Raw genomic sequence first — 19790 nt, forward strand, 5'->3', positions numbered from 1 at the left:
TACGGCCACCACCGCCACCCGCCGAGGAGCCGCCCAAGCCCATTTGCCGCCACAGCCAAACTTTGCGGCTCGGAGGCGGCCGCCCCGCCGCGGCCCCGCCCCCGAGGCCCCGCCCCGCGTTAGGTTGAGGCCGCCCCGGTCCCCCAGCGGCGGTGGTGCTACTGCAGCATCTTTCTCGGCTGGGGTGACCGGACCACCTCCGCTCTTCCTCTCGGGACCAGAGACTGCAGCTCCAGAGGAAAGACTAGGGCGGAGCAGCTAGGAAAGGGCCCGGGAACAGCGCGATCGGAAGGGGCTGCGACAACGCGGCAGCCTCCGCCCCCCAGCGGCCAGCGCTGCCGCCTCGGTAGCTGTCATGGCCGCCGGGTCACGTGACCCCGGCTCGGCGCAGGCCCGGTTCCGCGTCGGTCTGGCTCAGTAGCCGGTTCCCCGCCTCCCTCCCTTTCTCGCCTGCCGACTTGGGCACAGCCTTTCTTCCCTTAGGAAGACTGAGTCCAGACTACGAGAAATCGGGTGAGTATGTCAAGAGGATGGTCGTTTCCCAGTAATATCCCTACTCTTGTCCCTTCCCTGGAGTCCCAGGCCACGGGGTCACCCCCTATTATGCACCTTTTACACAGTCTCCGTAGACTCCCGGATAGTGATCCCCAAAAGTCTCTTTTAAATACCTTGAAACCAAATAAAGAGAGGAAATCCATTTTGACCTCGCGAATCAATAGTATTAACAGTTAGATTCGCGGAATCCCTTTGCCCTCGTCTCCACCAGCTTTGGGGGGCTTCCAGCTAAACGGGTTTGTTTGGCAGTCATCGGTCGGTCCCTCCCGGGTGGATAGTGTCGGCTTTCCAGAAAAATGCATGTTGGGAAAGAGGGCGCGCTAGGGCTGGCGCCTGCGCAGGTAGCCACCCGCTGCCTGGAACGGGATGGGCACCGGAGGAAGAGCCTGGTGGTAAACAGGAAGTGGACACTCCAAGCGCGGGGCGCCGCTCAGGTGGGCTCCCCCCGCGGATCCAGGGGCTTCGGAGTGGGGGTCCTTGATCAGTAATCGAGTCCTCCTTTGGAGGCGGTTAGGTGGCAGCCTCGATCTCTAAAGGTCCCTTCGCACCTGCGGGTGGGTGTGGCGTCCCTCTACCTTGCCTTGCGAATTCCTGGAAACTGGAGTGGCGGGTCTCAGAAAGGTAAAGTTAGGGCAGGGAATACAGTACAAAGAGACACACGACTTCGGACAATTTCATCCAGGACGTGGGAGGCCGCTTTAAAAGAGTATTTGAAGAAAATTTGCAGCCACGAAATTCAGTGCATTGAGTGCCACTTTTCTCCAGAAGGCTTGATTTATATGTACTTAGGTGCTGTGTTAGTTTACTGAGGTTATTAAAGGTGGTTTGCATGGTGGATGTTTAGAAGAGTGTATGTGTATTTTTTAAAAGACTTGTTAAATGAACTTGTCAAGTGTCTTACTGAGAGCACAATGCGTTTTTCTCTTCATTACGTATCTGGTGCTCTCCAAAACCGGTATTGTCATGAATAATTAAATAGCGGAAGGGAGGTGCTAAAAGTAGATATTTCATACCCTGTGCAGCCCACGGTTTTTTCCCCCAATTATGAAAAATTGATCGACAGCTTTGTGCAATGCCTTCAGATTAATAAATCTTATCAGAATTTCTTGTATATTACTTCCTGGAATCTAATTGCCATATATAAGTCTTCAGCTAGACCTTCCTGTAAAATCTGCACTATCTGCCTTCAAGGACTTTTAGGCAAATGACATACACCCTTTTTTTTTTTTAACCTAAAAAGTATGGAACTTAATTTTTTTTTTTTGGTTGGCATTTTACTTATGTAGTTTTTCACATTTTTTAGTTTTAGGGATAGAAGTTATTGACCAAGTATCTTTTTTTAATTATGAAAATATTGATTCTTATTAGTTATTGTTGGAAAGTATATTTATTATAGAATACATGTTATAACCAGTCAGTATCATGTGGGAAATATACTTAATTTAAAGCCTATTTCTCTCAAATAACCTTAGCAGTCTAAATAAGGACACCACTTGAACCTGTTTTGGAGATTACTTTTACCCAGCCTGCGCCCTTCTTGCTTGCAGCAGTCCAACCAAAATGTGGTATTTTGCTACTCGAAAGTGTAGTTTGGGGACCAGCAGCATCAGCAGTTTAGGTCCGCACCCTAGGCTGTTAATTAGAACCTACATTTTAACAAGACACCCCATGGCTGGTGATTTTTATGTACGTTAAGGTTGAAACACTGTGGCTTCGGTATATTTAACATTGCAGTTATTGTGGGCAAATGTCCTATAAGTAGGCCTGATCTATACAAATACTACTATTAAATAGATGAAACAAGATTGACTTAGAGCAATGAAGCATTTTATTTATATACATATGTGTTATATAGTAAAAATGTATATATCCTGTAGTAAAATTTTATTTTAAAAGTGATTATTTTTATACTGTTTATGTTGTTTGTTTAACTTTTATACATTTTTTTTTTTGTTGCTAGGAAACGTCTAGAGAAAAATGACACATTGGTTTCACAGGAACCCCTTAAAAGCCACTGCTCCTGTTTCTTTTAACTACTATGAGGTAGTCACTGGTCCTGCTGCTTCAAAAATTTGCAGGTAAGTTTTAGAACAGGTATTGTCTGAGCCACCCTTGGAGACAAGGTACTGATTTAGGCCTCATGGGCAGTACAGAAGGATGTAACACACTGTCCCTAACCTCAGACTCCTTACAAACTTAAAAATGACATGAAGAGTTAAATTATAGATGACTTAAACATTGGCAGGCATCAGGCCAGTGTCCTGAATTTTAGGTCAGTGAGTGTCAGGGAGGTTAAAGCAATCACAGTGAACGAGGTAAGCTATTGCATATATTAAAGTGGTACAAGAGACTCCACGAAGTTACCTATGGGCATTATTAATTGGCTAGATAGGAAGTTCATTACCCTAGGACCTGACTAGACCTCAGGGTGTTTGTATAGGAGAAAGGAGTTTAAAAATATTGTATAGCTTAGATCAGGGGTTGGCCAACTATGTTCAGCAGGATTGGCCTGGTGCTTTTTGTTTGTTTTGTTTTGTTTTTAAAGATTTTATTTATTTATTTTTAGAGTGGGGGAAGGGAGGAAGAAAAAGGGAGAGAAACACGAGTGTGTGGTTGCCTCTCGCGCACCCTGAACTGGGGACCTGGCCTGCGACCCAGGCAGGTGCCCGGATCGGGAATTGAACTGGTGACCCTTTGCTTTGCAGGTCGGCACTCAATCCACGGAGCCACACCAGCTAGGGCCCAGTGCTTGTTTTTATAAATAGTGGAACACAGCCACTTCACCCACATTTATTTACATACCTTTAAGGCTTCCTTTGCCTTCTTTCTTCTACAGCAGCAGAGTTGAGCTGTTCCAATAGAGACTTATGACCCAGAAACCTTAAAGTCCTTACTTTCAGACCCTTTACAGGAAGAGTTTGCTGATTGCTGATTTAGATAGTAAAAACGTAGAAGACAAGTCATTTCTACCAGGAAAACCGTTGTCCTAGAGCAGTTTGGAACAAGAGAGAGATGCAAGAGATATTTCAAAGGAGGAGTCAACTGGACAGATTGGCTGATTTCCTCTGGGAAGTTGAAATCGAGATTCATTCTGTGTGGGATCTAGAACCTAGGTCATCAAGATATTGATGGTATCAGCAAAGGAGAATCAAGATAGTTCTGCTTTTTTGTGGAAAGAAGTAATTGGAGCAAAAGGTAGGAACACTGGCTTAACTAATCTAGACAAGAGGTTGACAAATTTTTTCTTTAAAGGGCTAAATAATAAATATTTTAGGCCTTGTGGGCTACCTGCAGTCACTGCTGCCTGTTCTTCCGTGTTCATTGTTACAAAAAATACGCTGTGGGCTGCACAAAGACCAGGAACAGGATGCAGCTCCCAGCCAGGACCTTAGGCTCCTCAAGGTGGTCCCAGTGTAACTGTTTTATCTGTAGCATTGGGCGAGCCTCTTAACTTCTGTGGGTCTAACTGCTCATCTATAAAACGAACAGCCTCCATCAGATATTTCTAAGATACATTTTCCTCAGATTGTGTCGTTTTAAGATGACCATAGCTTGATATGAGTTGGGTTGCAAATGACTGAGTACTTACTGGAAATTGATAGCAAACTATTTGAGTCTCAACTAGGTCTTAAGAATTAAAATTTTCTCCTAGTTCAGGAATTACTTCTTTCCAGCTTCTAGCTAAATGGCACATCCATAAAGTCACCCATCCCATGTTTGGTCAGCTGTAATTGTTGGGCTATAGTTTCTTGGAATAAGCCTCCTTAGAGCTGTTACCAGTGAGTACACTCTCCATGTCGACCATGCAAGATTAAGCTGTGCTCTCTCCTAAACAGTGGTGCTGCCTTATGGCCCTTCTACATCGGAAAGCAGTTGAAACATTAGAATTCTTTTACCCAACAAAGAGTATGTACCTTGTCCTAGGCACCTACTAAGTTCTAGGTATACATATATCCCTGCTCTCTTGGTGCTTACAATTTAAATTCAGTCTTTCTGTTGTCATTTACGCACAGTGTCTCAGTCACCGTCAGTGTAATACAATTTCTGGAACTCTCACTCAGTGAGTCGCCTGCTGAAATTAGATGTAGAACTAGAACCAGACCAAGTTAGGGCTGATGATGTAGATCTAAGATTGGATATAAAGTTGTACCGATAGAATGAGACCTCAGAAGAGAGAAGAGTGGAAAGCCAGAGAATGAATATTTTTGGAGATGGGAATAAGAAGGGGACATAGGAAAAAATGGAGAAGGGACGTTTAGAGATACGAAGAGAACCTGGAAAACCTGGAGTTACTGGAATCAAAGGAGAAAAGAATTTCAAAGGAAACAGTGGATATGCAACATTTATTGCTACACAGAAGTAAAAGAAGGGAGATGTTTTAAAATGTCTAACGGCCACATTTTTTTTACATATTCTTTATGTGTATATTGCACTATAGAATATGATTTCATTTTTAATATATGGCTATTTTACTTAACAAAATATTTTGATACAACGTCAAATTTTGAAATTTCAAGAAGGTAACTAAAATCATGCACAAACATGTTCAACTTCCATGTTTTGAAATTTTATTGTGAGCTAGCCGGTTTAGTTTACTCATTCTTAATTCCTTCCTTCCATCGTAAGTGCTATATTTGCTTAATTTTTTAAATTAAAACTTGCTGTGTATTTTTATTATACGTTATACCCATGATTTGCCCCTTTAATTGGATAGAGGCCATTTCAGCCTAACTTTTAAAACAACTGTTACTAGGAATTTCGGTTACTTCCAGTATTAGTCCTGATTAAATTTATTTCTTTGTACTTAGTAATACCTTAGAGGAGGGGGTGTGTGTGTGTGCATATTGTTTTAAAACTTGCAAGTGAAGTGCCGAGGCCACGCCCGCGTGGATACTTGGCTTGCTCACCTCGCCTCTCTCTGTCTCGTGCAAGCGACCTGCGGTCCTCCAGGGCGAGGCTGCTGGAGCTGTTCACCGATCTGAGCTGCAGCCCAGAAATGATGAAGAACGCGGCCGACTCCTATTTCTCACTTCTGCAAGGTTGGTTATTTATACGAACTTTGGAGTTTTTAACAGGCAACTATGCAGAAGTTCACACTTAATTCCTAGACTTTTCAAATCTCAATACAGCCTTTTACGCTCGGTTCTTTCGTGTGCTTGGGGGTCAGAAATGTGAGAATGTAAGGGTCGTACGTGGTCTTTCTAACGTTTTAAAAATTAAATCTGTACCTTTTTCATGTTATGTTACCTTAGGAGAAGGCGTGAGATGCAGGCAGGGAGAGAGGGGTTAGGAGTTTCATTCAGGTACCTGGAAAAGTCTGGAAAATTGATCTAAATAGAATATTTGATATGCTTCTAAATCTGAAATGTTTTGTACCTTTTTATAGGTTTCATAAATTCATTGGATACTAGCCAAGAAAGTAAGTTACGTTATATTCAAAATTTCAAGTGGACCGATACACTACAAGGACAGGTTCCAAGGTAAGCAGCGCTAACAGCACTAAACTGAAGCCAGTTTTGTATTATTTAGCCAGTGGTTAACTCATAATCCCTGTATTGGAAGAAATAAAATACAGTTCTCATCAGCATTTTCTGTTATCAGGAAATTAATTTGAAAAATTCCACGTAAACTCCTAATATATTGTGTTGAATAAAAACATAATACTTCTGGGCCAGATCTGTTTTTCGGATAATCAATACAAATGTTAACTAGAATTGAATAGCCTTGACTTTTAGTAACACACAGAGTGGTTTGGGAAGTTGGAACCAGAGCTAGCTTTCATTCTTGGTAGACAAGCAGGGCAGACTTTGGGTTTTCCCCCCACTCTTCTTCTCTGATGGAGAATGCAGATGTCTTCGGTCATTCTCTTTCTTCCTCTCTTTCTCCCCAATTCTATGCCAGCTCCCTACCCTTTTGCTCACAGTATTGGTTTTCTTCCTTATTTTTTTCACCGTTTTGGCTCTTTTTAAAAACTTCCCCTCAGAACTTTCTGGTCATTCAGTTGAAAATAATTACAAAAGATCTATTTATAACAGGAAGCAGATCATCATGGTGCTAAATTTTAATGTAACTACTTTTTTTTTAAAACACCCCTGGGCTTCTTCAATGGCTGTGCATCTTCATCTCCGTTTGCTTTGGAACTCCCGTTCCCTAGAATGAGAAGGGAGGGAACGCAGGCCGCTGGAAGACCGGGCAGGTGCCGCGGGGCCGGCGGTGTGGCCCTGGGGTCGAGCAGAGCTGGCCGGGGTCCCAGCGCGGCTGGAGCGTGAGCGCCAGCTGCTTGCACGTGCATGGGGTTCCAGGGTCACGGCATTTGTGAGGAACGGGATAGGAGAAGTTACGTGAAAGGACCGACACGATGCCAGGCACTTCATAGCCATGCAGTAGACGTTAGCTTCCTTCCTTCTTTGGGAATATTGTGTGTGGAATTCATACGTTGGGTAGGAAGTTGGGGACTGTGGATCCTTTCCACATTCAATATTCTGGGACACTAAGGTTTTCCAAGACCTCATTTTCTGTTTTGTTTTCTGTGACTCCTTTATACTTTATCCAAAATTCAGGAATATTTTTCATTAGAAAGTTTTCTTTTTCTTTGTCACGGAATCAAAAACCTCTATCGTTACTACGCTAGAAACCTTCGGCCGATGCCCGGGCGGTGTGCGCTGCACGCCCTCCGCCGCCGTGCCAGGCGGTGGCTCCTGTGGCGGCGCTCGGCAGCCTCACGGGGCAGCGCCGTTATGTGATCGAGGCCTCCAGGAGTATTACTGAGTGTTCAGTACATCCAAGGTTTTTAAGTTACTTTATCCTTGATTGCTACTTACCTGCCATTTAAAAAAAAAATGCACTTTTGAGTGTAGAATGAGCATATCTTTTCTGAAAAATGTTTTTTAACTCTATGTACTCCAACTGCTCCATAGGTGTGATACAATAAAAGTGGGGTATTTGGGAGTGAGGCAGATTATAATAAATGAAGGGGAAAAGGGAGGAGTTATTCAGGAGACCATCACTTAGCAAAACTATCGTATTATTTAAAAGTAAAGTTATAAATTGGAGGTGCCCACTAGGTCACCAGAGGTGATACATTTGAGAGGTCTCAGTGCTGAAAAGAATAAGCTGTTAGACTACGCATTCAGTTTTTTTCAGCAGGGTAAAACTGTTTTAAGTTCATTCATTACTGTCCTATTTTTGTATATTATAACATATTAAACAGGGTATTTCATAAGTTATTTTTGAATAGCATATGTTTTAAAATAACTTTTTTTTAATTTGCTTTTAATCTAAAAAGTTTTCACATCTCCGTTCCCTTTTAAGATGTGGGCAACAAAATAGAATCATGATTCTTCTTTTTGGGTAATTTTTCTTTTTCTTAATAGTGTGTGTATACAATGAAGGTATTCTGTTTTCTTTGCCCTTTGAGATAAATGAGATAATGTATAAGGCATTTTCGGGGTCTCTCAGCAGAAGTACAGTGATTAAAATTAGTATTCTCTTATTTGCTTAATAAGCTTTTGCCGTCTTTGTCTCATATTTAGTAACAGAATCTGGAGGAAACAAGATACAAAGACCTTTGTAGTATGCTGATGGGCTTAGCATTCAAAATCCTCTTCAGTTTCTTTTCAGCTTGGCTTCTTGCCCTCTGTTCCTCGATTTCTTTTTACAAACCCTCTGCTGCAATCAAGATAGTTGGGTCTTTTGTTTCCAGAAAAATCTTTACACTTTTTTATGCTTTAATAGTGCCATTTCCCCACCTGGGACACCTGCCGCTGCCCTCAAAGCCATCTTTCAGGGCACAGTTCAGTTCTGCTAATATCATTCAGCCTGTTTTAAGTAGTCTGGCCTGAAACGATCTCTCCTCTCGATTCCGCTTTCTTGCAATGTGTAAGAACCACCCGCTCCAGAGTCAGCTGGGTACTTGTTAGAAATGTGCACCCTGGGCCCCTCCCAGGCTTTCTTACTCTCGGGGGCCAGGTCCCAGAAGCTGCGTTTTTGAAGCCACTCGATATAGAGCAACCTCTGGGAACAACTGCTAGTCTCACATTTATTATTATGGAGTGCATACTGGGCTGTTGTATGTAGCCGTTCCTCGCTCATTGTGTGTGTGTCTTATCTCCCCATCTGTGTTACACACAAGGACTGTTTTCACTTTTGAGTGAGTGTGTAGAGCTCTGTATTGTCAGTTGGGTGTTCAGTGGGCCTCATGTACAGATGTGTTAATAATTGAGAGAAGTTAACAATCGTGTTTATAATTCTAGTGCCCAGCAGGATGCTGTTTTTGAATTAATTTCCATGGGATTTAATGTCGCTCTGTGGTACACTAAATATGCTTCAAGACTGGCTGGAAAAGAAAAGTAAGTTAAAAGGGGACAGTTTACATTCCAATACGTGGAGCTTTGTTATTAAAAAGTGTAGGCTACTGATAAAAAGTGGCACTGCAGTAAGTGAAAGCGTGTCTCATAATGTTAGTGTTCTAAGTATCAGAATTACGGAGCCCATTGTCAAAAGGGGAAGAAAATAATCTTGTCATGGGGAAGGTCTTTCTAAATAAAACCCTGTACCAAGAAAAGGAAAAGATTGAATGTCTGATTATGTAAAAGTACATAAGCAGAATTTTTAAAATGTCATATGGGTCAAAAAAAAGTGGAGTACATATATTACAAATTTTTTTTTATAACGTATACTCTTATAAATCAACAACGAAAAGACCAAGAAATCAAGTGAAAGTAAACAAGAGACAATCAGGCAGTTCACCAAAAAAGAAATACAAAGGCTTATAAGTATGGAAAGCATGTTTTGAAGGATTAGAGGACTGTGAAATAAAATGAGATACAGATTTCATAGTAGTAGAAGAAGGTATTAATAGTACGAAATCCCCGGCCAACTCCAGTGCATCTGAACATGGGGATAATATGCAGTCATTTAAAAGTGAAGCTGACGGAGGGAGGCTTGACCTGGGATGGTGAGCAACACAGTACAATTACACGGAGGACTTCTTCTAGAACTGGGCCCCTGAAACCTATGTGATTGTATTAGCCAGTGCCACCCCAATAAATGTAATACAAGTAAAAACTAAAAAGGAAGTTGGACTGTATGTGTTGTTTTAAAATTGTCTCTAAAAAATAATAAAATTATCTCTAAAGTAATTTTAGTGATGAGAAGAACAGAGTAGTGAATATCGTGTATTTCTGTTTCTTAAGTGTGTGCATGTTTCGTGCCTGTTTATGCACAGAAGATTATCTGGAAGGAAAAACAAGAAGCCTTGGTTTCAGGCCTCTAGACAAGGTCTCTTGTCTCATTTCTAGTCTCTTCTCTTTGGATATTTTTCATGTGCATTTGTTATATGTCAAATTAGATTTTCTAAAAGGAGGAAAACTAGTGAGAGACATAAATCACTAATTTGGTCATATGATGACGTAGTAGTTGCTGGTTTTGCTACAGAAACGGGATTTATCCTCTAAGTAACATGACCACTGTCTTTAAGCATAACAGAAGAGGAAGCGAAAGAGGTCCATCGAAGCCTAAAAATTGCAGCTGGAATTTTTAAACATTTAAAGGTAAAATAATAATAACATATATTTATGATGCTTGGGGGGCAGGGACATTGTTTCATTGTATAAAAAATACTAGTATGTGTTCTGGTTTCCTTATGGTAAGGACCTTGTTGATGAGTGCAGCCAACTGTAGAATAGCAAATATCTCCATTGTAGAAAATCATCAGTGAATTTCACAATTAGAAAATTGAAGTTGTAAGTCTCTGCTTATTCTGTCTCTTCTGCAAAGGTAGAAAACACAGCACAGAGGTGGCAGTCCCCTCCCGCCGCTGGTGGCCGCCGCAGCCGTGGCCCGGAGCAGCCCCAGGTCTGCAGGACGGGGCCTCTGAGTGTGTTCTCTGTATCCCAGCGAGGACCCGAGAGGGGCGATCAGTACACACTAGTTATATTCGATTGCCTGAGATGTGGGAATGAGGGGAAAGAGTAAGGTATTTCCAACCAGAAATACCCCCACCTCATTCTGATTAAACCACCATTTCCTGGGGACCAGTGCTGGGTTTTCGTAGGATCAAATGGGACGCTTTTGCAGTGATGCCAAAGCCGAGCTCCTGAGTTGGCTGCTGTTGCTAATGGGAGGGGACAGCGCCGGCTGCGGTGCGGGAGGGAGCTCAGCTCCTGTTAGTGAACCGCGTTCTAAGGTGGAAGTGTGACTCGCGTATCTAACCAGGCCCGCGTGACCCAGATTTTGCTCTTGAATCTCTTATCTTTACAAACGCTTATAAAAAGCTTTAAAAATTTTACTATGCAGGAGCTTTTGTTCTCTGTAAGCTTAGTGTTTCTTCCTAACACATTTTTTGGTTAGTATCCTGAATTTCTGATAAATCCCCAAACTGAATGCCTCAGCTTCCATTTTCCTCAACTCTCACAACTCAGTTAAGATAAATAAGAAAATTCTTTGTTTTCTTTCTCTTTCAGGAAAGTCACATCCCAAAGCTCATCACTCCTGCGGAAAAGGGGAGAGATTTAGAAGCGCGACTCATCGAAGCTTACATCGTCCAGTGTCAGGCTGAGGCTCAGGAAGGTATCCTACATGGTGGAAGATTTTTTTTATTTTTGAAGAAAGCCTGTATTGGCATTTAAAAAAACATACTGTTTAATCAGAATTAGCTAGAACTGAGTTTCAGGTTTTAGAAAATGTAGGGTGAGAAATGGTTTTATCTTTAGCATTTGCCTTCATTTTGAGTGAGCAGGAAAAGGCCTCCTCATTTGACGGCTCCTTTAAGAGGATTTTGGTTCCGTGCTATTTCCGACAGCACAAAACTAAATCTGCAGCTCATCTCGTCCCCTCTGCCTTGCTCGGTTCTTTTCTTCTTCCACTATTTGTCTTGCCTTGAAATCGTCACCTTTGAATGACAGGAAATAAATGAAGACTTAGGTGGAAGCAATAAAGAAACTTTGTAGGCTTTTGTTCTGCTTTTTTTCAGATTCCAGTGCCCTGAAAATATGTATTTCCTCTTACATCATGCTATTTTATAGTAGTAATTTTTCTGACTGGCTGTTAATGGCTAGCGATTTATATAAAGAACCAACAAGCTCATTGTTTTCTGTTTATGTTTGCGTTTTCTGTACCTTTTCATGTTAAAACTTTTAGCAATTAAAATCCCAAATAGTTTGTTGGACTGTTATTTGCTATTATTAATGGAACTTAGAGTGACTGCAAGTGAACTTAATTATATATTCATTTTATTGTATTTTGGTTGCAGTAACAATTGCTCGAGCAATCGAACTGAAACATGCTCCTGGACTAATTGCTGCTCTCGCCTATGAAACGGCCAATTTCTATCAAAAAGCTGGTAAGTGTATAACTCAGTTGTTATACTTTTAGTCTTTAGATTTTCAGATTAACCTCTTGGCTAAATAGAGAACAAGCACATCAAAAAGATTCTCAGAATAACATCTGCATTATTTTTATGACTTTTGTTTAAAAGAAAATAAAAGAACTGTTCATAGTTAATATCGCTGCATAGCTTTGCATGGAAAGGGCGACACTGTACTTTTTAACCAGTTATGTCTAATAATCAGTTGTTTTGCTTTTGAAATTTTTTTTTGTTTTTATAACAACCTTATAGTTACTGTCCTTAGTGAGACAAGAAACTGAAATCCAGAGAGTTAATATAACTGATCCGTAATTTAACTGCTAGCAGGTGGGAAGCTGGGTCTAGAACGCTGGACCATTTCTCATTAGCCTGTTTTTCTCTCCCTTCACTTTTGTAGAAAACACATACATGTTTCTGTTTATGGAATGGTTATCATTTTAGTTGCTGGGTATATGAAGATCAGTAGAACAGATTCACGGTCTAGGGAAGGAGACAAACACGTTATTGTAGCCTGAAATAAGAGGTTGCTTAAAGCATCTAGGCGTGCTAGCGAGGGCATCCTACAGGAAGGTGGTGTTTTAGCCTTATTTTCAAATATAAATAGAAGCTCTAAGTTTACTAGGAAGCATCAGCATATGGGAAGAGAACAATCTGTAGTCTGTACAGAGATAAAAAGGAACTTAGCTCCTTGTGGGATCTTTGGACAGATCCTCTTGACTAAAATACAGAAAGAGTGTTAGGAGGAAAGGTTAGGAAAGTGTGCACATGTGAGATCATGGACCCGTTACAAGCCTATCTGAGAAGGCCAGCCTTTACTCGGTAGATGTCTGGGATTCACGAAAAGCTAGAAAGTAAATCTGACTCACTGGATTTGAATTTTAAAAGGTCCCTCTGGTTGTAAGATGAGGAATGGGCTCACTCCCCTGAGCTCTTAGGCTGAGCACAGCGAATAGGAAACAGAGGGGAAGGAACAGATTTGAGAGCCATGTGGCAGGTTAGGGGGGTGTTTCATATGAGATTCAGTGATGGGGGAGTTAGGAGGGCGTCCCTCATGTTTCTGACTTGAGTGACTGAACTACTCTGCATGGTTATATAAAGTTTTTTAAAAATAGATAGTAACATAATTCATATTTACCTTGAAGTTCTTGGTCATATCTGTTTTTATCGTTACGTTAAACCTAAGGTACATTAACCATCAAAGAGGGACCCTGATATTTAACCAATCCTATTATGTAATCAAACCATAGTTATCGGGAAAATAAATCACTTTAAGTAAAGTGAGGTTTATAAAAAACGTGTAAATGCTTGAGTTTTAGACTTGAATGGCGTTCTGCTTTTAGCATCTGAACACGTGAACTGAAAAACCTTCTAGCGAATCAGGGTGAAATGATATTTTGCTTTTTAAAATGTAACTTTAGATCATACTTTGTCCAGTTTGGAGCCTGCGTACTCTGCCAAATGGAGAAAATATCTCCTCTTGAAAACGTGCTTCTACACAGCTTACGTAAGTGTTTATAACCCTGCGGCACTACGAATGGCTGCCTGGCCAGCCCCTGAGGGCCGGGCGGTCCCTGAGGGCCGGGCGGGCCGTGTGGCCGCCATTGTGAGCCTACACGGGTGGGAGGGGGTGGCGGAGAGTTGAGAGCTGGACGCTAGCAATGGGGTTACTGTTTCCTGGAAACCCACTCTGAGGCCGGAACCTCCTGCACACTTCGTGAGAATTCTCTCACTTCATTCTGCGCGCTGACAAAGACGTTTACTACTGCTAATCCTAAGGGATGCCATGCAATACATCACCTGCGCTGGTGAAGAACCATTAATAGGCATCTCTGGGAAGTTACTTTTTGGGCTCTTCTACCCACCAAACAAATTTATCAATATTCGTTTTGTTGGTTAGGATATCATGTGAGAGATCATCGAAAACCTTTTTCAAATCTAGGTAGATATTTTCATTCCTTTCACCTTATAATCTGTTCCAAGCACACTGCGTTAGACCAGGTGTGTGCTAACCTTCTATTGACGTAGCCATTCAAAGACTTCAGGCCGATGCATTTCTCCTACAGCCTGCTTACTCCTGGCTTCTGCCCGCCTTTCCTCTCCCTCTGCATTAGCACAGTGACATCCCTCCTTTATCCACGGCACCTAAGTTTAGAAGCAGGTTTCAGCAGCCCACGGTTAAAAGGCCAGTTTGGCTCAAAGACTTGATGTAATTCCACTTCTGATACTAACAGAGATGAGGGAAAGCCTGTTCAAGTAAATAAACGTGAGGGATTATACTGAGACGTCAGACAACGGACAAAGGCACTGGTTCATCTGATGCATGTGTAGAACAGCGGGAGCAGAGAGCATCATCTGGGAGAGAATGAATAGGAACCTGTGTTTTTTATCAGGCTTACTGTTACCATGGTCGGACTTTGTTGGCCAGCGACAAATGCGGTGAAGCAATCCGGTCTCTCCAAGAAGCAGAGAAACGTAAGTTTTCCTGCCAGAGTATCAACTCCCTTTTTAAAAGCAAATGTTTTATCACAAAGGGAAGAGGCAGTTAAAAGAGATTTTGGCTGAGTTCGTGAAAGGGGGTGGGAATGAGTGAGGTAACTGGAGAAAAGAAAAAAATGTTTCAGAAGCCTGGACTCTGTAGAGGGCACCGACCCAGCGTGTCCTTGCACTGTCGTTGGTACTGCTGTTGTACCAGGCAGAGAGCAGTAAAATCCCCTACCTTCTCTGGTTTAAAGCTTTTTTAGTGTAAATAATCAGTTATGAGTTGGAACCCATTTATCCCTTTCGCATGCAGTTTATGCAAAAGCAGAAGCGTTATGCAAAGAGTATGGAGAAACCAAAGGGCCCGGACCAACAGTCAAGCCTTCGGGACACTTGTTCTTCACGAAACTTGGAAATCTTGTGCAGAATACCCTGGAAAAATGTCAAAGAGAAAATGGGTTTATGTGAGTACAGCATAGTATTATTTTAGTAATATTAATAATGCAGTAGTATACAGTTGACTCTTGGAAAACATACGTTTGATCTGCTTGGGTCCACTTATATGCCGGGTTTGTGGTTTTTATTTTTGGTAAATATCTGTAACTTTTCAATCCATGGTTGGTAGTCAGTCCATGGAGAGGAGGGTGGACTCTGCATTGATCTATTTCCAAAGATTTTATGTCAGATTGCAGTTAAGATCTGCATTAATCTTTTCTTTAAATTTGTAATAGCGTTCACTTGTGTTAGACTTTTATTCTGCTTCTGATGATGATATATAAAAGCAGATTTTAAAATTTCAACATGCATTGGTAACAGAGTCCCCTTATACTGTCCTAATTTTCTCTTTGTTTCCCTGCCATTCTTTCTCCAAATGTTATACATACCCTCACAACTCCCTTTGCATAGTCATCTCACTCTGCTTTCAGGCGTCTGTAAAGCAGGGAAATTAATTTTCTGTCAGCCAGTTTTGTTACTGAATTAGCATTGCTCAGACTGTAGATCACCACCAAAGTCCGCTGGTAGATAACAATGTTTTCCTCTGTTTCGTTCATCGTTGACTTGTCTTTTTCTTGCACAGGGCCTTGAGTGTAATAGGCAGTCAGATGGTTAATGAATCAATGAACTAATTGCTGTTTAAATGGCTTTTTGCAGTTACTTTCAAAAAATTCCAACAGAAGCCCCACAACTGGAACTCAAAGCAAATTACGGTCTCGTCGAGCCTGTGCCTTTTGAATTTCCTCCCACGAGTGCACAGTGGACCCCGGAGACGCTGGCTGCGTTTGACCTCACCAAAAGACCCAAGGATGACAGCGTAAGATGGGGTTTTCCCATGCACTCACAAACGTTAGGAATTCAGAGCTGGCGTTTTGATATTTTTCTCTGTATAAGCAGATATGTATGTTCCTCCAAATATTAACTGAGCTAACGGCAGTGCTTGGTGGACTCTTGTAGGACTGTCTCAGAATCGGAGCTCTAGGCCTTCATCGCCTTCTGTCTTTCTGCCAAATTGACTGGCCTTGTTTTCAGCACATTGTCCTGCCTCTGTTCCCATTTGTCAAAGCCTCCTTTAAGAAGAGTGTGGGAGAACAGGTCTAAGCAGGGTGCCTTGTCTGTGTTTATATTGCTATAGCAATACTCTGTTTTTGATTTAGCGTAGCGCAGGGTAACTGAACATTTGACCGAACTTCAACATTCCATGAAATCATCCAGGGGTAAAAATAAGATTGCTTTCATTCATTTATATCTAGTACCTTGCTGTCCTAGGTCAGATGACAGAGTAAGTGGAGATGTTGAGGCTTGACCTCCTATGCATACGAAAACCATTATTCCTTAAAGTAAGTACCTTTCTGTCCTGCTCAGCCTCCAGAGTGACGCCCTGAGAGGCAGCCTGTCGCTGTCCTGAGCGATTCCCAAACATGAAAGGCTCCTCACGCATAAAGCCGGCCCTCGGTCTCCTCCGAAAGAGGAAGAGCAGCTCGAGCCGGGTTTGTGCCCACCCATAGGTTTGCATCCTCATTGATGGGCTGCTTTCCCATTACGTCTGAAATTCAGGTGATACGTAGCTTTGGAACAGCGCTGTTCATCTCAGTGTTGTGTAAGTTCATGTAGCGGCTCTTCCACGTTGGACGTGGAAAGATCTAGTGTCTCTTTTCCAGATCTTAGTGTATGTTCTTACACCGCTTTTTTCTTTCTGCCTAGACCAAACCCAAACCAGAGGAAGCAGTGAAACCCGTGAAAGAACCAGACGTCAAACCTCAAAAGGACACGGGGTGTTCCGTCTCCTAAGATGTGTGCTTGGGGTCTCTCTACTGGTAGATGAGATAGACCGTGGGCCTTCCGTTCACGCCTCTGGAAGCGATTTGTCTGAAGCCTGTAGAATAATGTAGCGCACTCAGAGGGCACCTGCCTTCTATTTAGGTCTAGACTTTTAATATGCCGCGAGGGTTCCTGTTTGTTTCCACACTCCTTGCTAACCACGACAACGTGTGAAAGATGTTCTTCTGCCTCTGAAGAGTGTCCTTGAGGGTTGGGTCCCGTCCCCCCCCCCGCCCCGCAAACTTTTGGTAGTAATGTTATAGGTTAACATAAGCCAGAATCATGTGTTTTGGGATAGGTTTTTCTATCTTCACAAAAAACTTTATTTTCCTTCCTCTTATTAGATAGCAGAAGAATGGCATCTGTTTTCGACAGGCATTTATTTCCCCCTTCACCATTTTGTTCATTGTAGCTCAGGCCTGTGTTCGGAGCTAGTTATCTTTCCCGGTGGGGAAAGAAGTCGTTATAATTGAAGATCAGGAAAATTTTATACCCAAACCCTTAACATGCGATCACATCTGTAGTTTACTCAAAAGTCAGTGTTGATAGGAACATGAGGGCTGTTGCAGAATTTCTCTCCTGGGAGCCCTGCGCTTCATTTCGGCCTCAGTGACACCCACAGTGGCTCTTGCGAGTTCCTTCTAATGGGCGTCTCACTCAGGACAGAACTGTGTGACAGCTCCTAATGTGTCTCTGTGAGGGGAGGTAAAATTGAAAAGGGCTTTGGAGAAGTGGAATGTTGCATGATGTAAAAGAAAACTTCAGGCCTAAAGGAGGAGGGTTGTTCTGAATTACACTGGTAACTCTGTTTTGTTTAAGAGGTTACAGTAAAATGCTTTCATTGCCTGATTTCAGTGTACCTTGTTTTTATACAGTTTTCTAATACACACCTTCTGTCAGAATTACATTATTTTAGGCCAAAGGCCATAGCAAAACCTTAATGAAGCATACAGGTACAGTATGATCTTAAAAATAGTATTTATTGAAACAATTTAGTGTACATACAGACTTGGGATATAGTGAGTGCATAATATGTTAACAAAAATCATACATCTGTAGATTTATCATCTTTTAATTATTCTCCTGGAGCGTTAGCTAATTTTCCTATTATAAATGGATTGGCTCACTTAATAAAAACCGTAAGAGCAGTGCGTACTGAGAGCTTACCACGTGCGAGGCACCGCGCTGAGCACTTACGCAGATAAACCCTTGCATCCACATAGCAACTTGCAGAAATAAGCACAATCTACATCAAGTGTTGACATAGGAATAAACATTTCATTATGAAGAATAAATAATTATGCCTATCTGAATCAACGTATTCAAATGATAAATCATAACTTACACATAGAATCAGTGTTTTTCAAAAAATAACATGGAAATGCAACCAAAAATAATACGTGGGAATACCCCTTGCTGTAAAACATTTTGTAGCTGAACCTGCAGTTTCTAGAAGAAGTGGAGTAATAACAGACATTTAAGTTTATTTTGCTGTCTGTAGTAAAAATGTTTTAGTTAAATTTCACTGCATTTTATTACGAAATCCTTTGTTTGCTATATGCCGTTAACTGACAAAATGTTCAATAGCATCTGATGCCAGCGTCTCACTCACAGCCAAAGGATCTGTTTATCTCGGATACTAGTGCTTGTTACCGAGTTACTAAGTTTTCACATTAACATCACTGGATCCTGCTACCATATATGGAATGAAAATGTGGCATGTGCTCAAAGCTTCGGTAAAATGGCAGTGGTACAGCTTTTTAATCCGTAATTGGCAACTTTGACATAAGCAGATAAATATTCTGTTGACTCAGCAAAAGTGAGACTTTGTGACTGAAAAATCCCATTATCATAGTCTTTGAAATAGTGTTGGGAATTTAGGGAAGTTGAGAAATAGAAGTTGCATGAAGGGTGCGGAGAGGTGTAACTTCCAGGTGACTGTTGCATACACTTCACACTTCATGCAAAGTGGGGAAGGACAGCTAACGTGCTAAAAGTGGTGTTTGTATAATGGATTATCTTTATTTATGAAAATAAAAGTAATTTTACTAACAGTTTCTTTGCATTTTTATTTGCTTCTCTATAAATATTTTTGCATTTATTAAGCTGGTAGCATTTAATACCATGTGAAATCTGTAATTTTTCACAGTAACAATAATCACATACATTTGTGTCTGTTGTTTTATGCTACATGAGTTCATTAAATAACCAACATGCCTCGGCCTGTTTGGCCTCTGTGTATGTTTGTTGGTACTTGCCACCTCTTAATCTCAAAGTAGGGCTTCAGTTGGCCTGTACACCTTGTCCTACTATTTATCCACATGATCCAGGGCTGTGTGCTGAAGTAAGCTGGCTAGAGAGCTTATCACAGTGCCGAACTCCAGAAAACTTTGTACTTTGGAAATGAGGTGGCATTTTCAATGCTATATAAATATACTCAGAAATGAAACCATATCCAGAAATAGTCCCTTACTCTCCAGAGTAATCGTGCTTTAGAATGCTACATCTCTTATCTCCTTTAGTGTGTGCATAAAGGAGAACTGCATCGTCACCGTTAGTGAACACTGCTCTGTGGGGTCTCGTATGTCCCATCGCTGCCACCAGAGGCTTGATATTTAGGCCGCCTGGGGAAGCTCCAAAGGTGGAAGCAGGGAGGTCAGACCGCCCCGCAGTGGCCCAGGGGAGCAGCGCTGACGGGCTCTTAGGTCGATTCTTCACTGCATTTTAACCTGGTTGAGTGGAAACAATTTTTGATGACTGGAAACTCGAGGAAATCTGTATAATCATCCCAAAGTTGAATGCTAAGATCTAGAACTAGTAGGTTATTTTATTGATACAGATTACAATGCCGTGTTTCAGTGAAGGGGTCAATTGAAATGATTAGTGTGTAAATGTAATGGGAAGTATATTAAAAGGTAGCCATTTTAACATCAGGAAATAAAATTACATATCTGTTCTTATTCTAATCTATGAACATGAAGATGAGCTACATGTATGATTCATTTATTAAACATTGAATTCCAGCTAGGTGTCAGGTATTGTAGGGACAGGAAATACAGCAAAGAGCACACAGGTA

At 41.6% G+C, this 19790-nt stretch overlaps 1 protein-coding gene across 3 annotated transcripts; it reads left to right on the plus strand.

Annotated features, from left to right (window-relative positions):
• Positions 1–121: 121 nt before the first annotated feature.
• On the plus strand, positions 122–18719 carry BROX (BRO1 domain and CAAX motif containing). Of its 3 annotated transcripts, none has more exons than XM_054576626.1 (13): positions 122–513; positions 2516–2633; positions 5488–5594; positions 5942–6035; positions 8808–8903; positions 10034–10106; positions 11019–11124; positions 11807–11896; positions 13339–13424; positions 14311–14392; positions 14712–14862; positions 15551–15710; positions 16598–18719. In XM_054576626.1, the coding sequence occupies exons 2-13, from the start codon at positions 2533–2535 to the stop codon at positions 16682–16684; spliced, it is 1233 nt and encodes a 410-aa protein (XP_054432601.1). In that variant the 5' UTR covers positions 122–513; positions 2516–2532; the 3' UTR covers positions 16685–18719. The 3 variants fall into 3 exon arrangements, with proteins under 3 accessions (XP_054432601.1, XP_054432602.1, XP_054432603.1); XM_054576627.1 differs by lacking the exon at positions 122–513 and adding an exon at positions 862–989; XM_054576628.1 differs by lacking the exons at positions 122–513; positions 2516–2633 and adding an exon at positions 2641–3750.
• The last annotated feature ends 1071 nt before the right edge of the window (positions 18720–19790 follow it).

The sequence above is a fragment of the Pteronotus mesoamericanus genome, unplaced genomic scaffold (assembly GCF_021234165.1).
Source record: "Pteronotus mesoamericanus isolate MK-2021 breed Mesoamerican mustached bat unplaced genomic scaffold, CSHL_Meso_final contig_347, whole genome shotgun sequence".
NCBI classification, from domain to species: domain Eukaryota; kingdom Metazoa; phylum Chordata; class Mammalia; order Chiroptera; family Mormoopidae; genus Pteronotus; species Pteronotus mesoamericanus.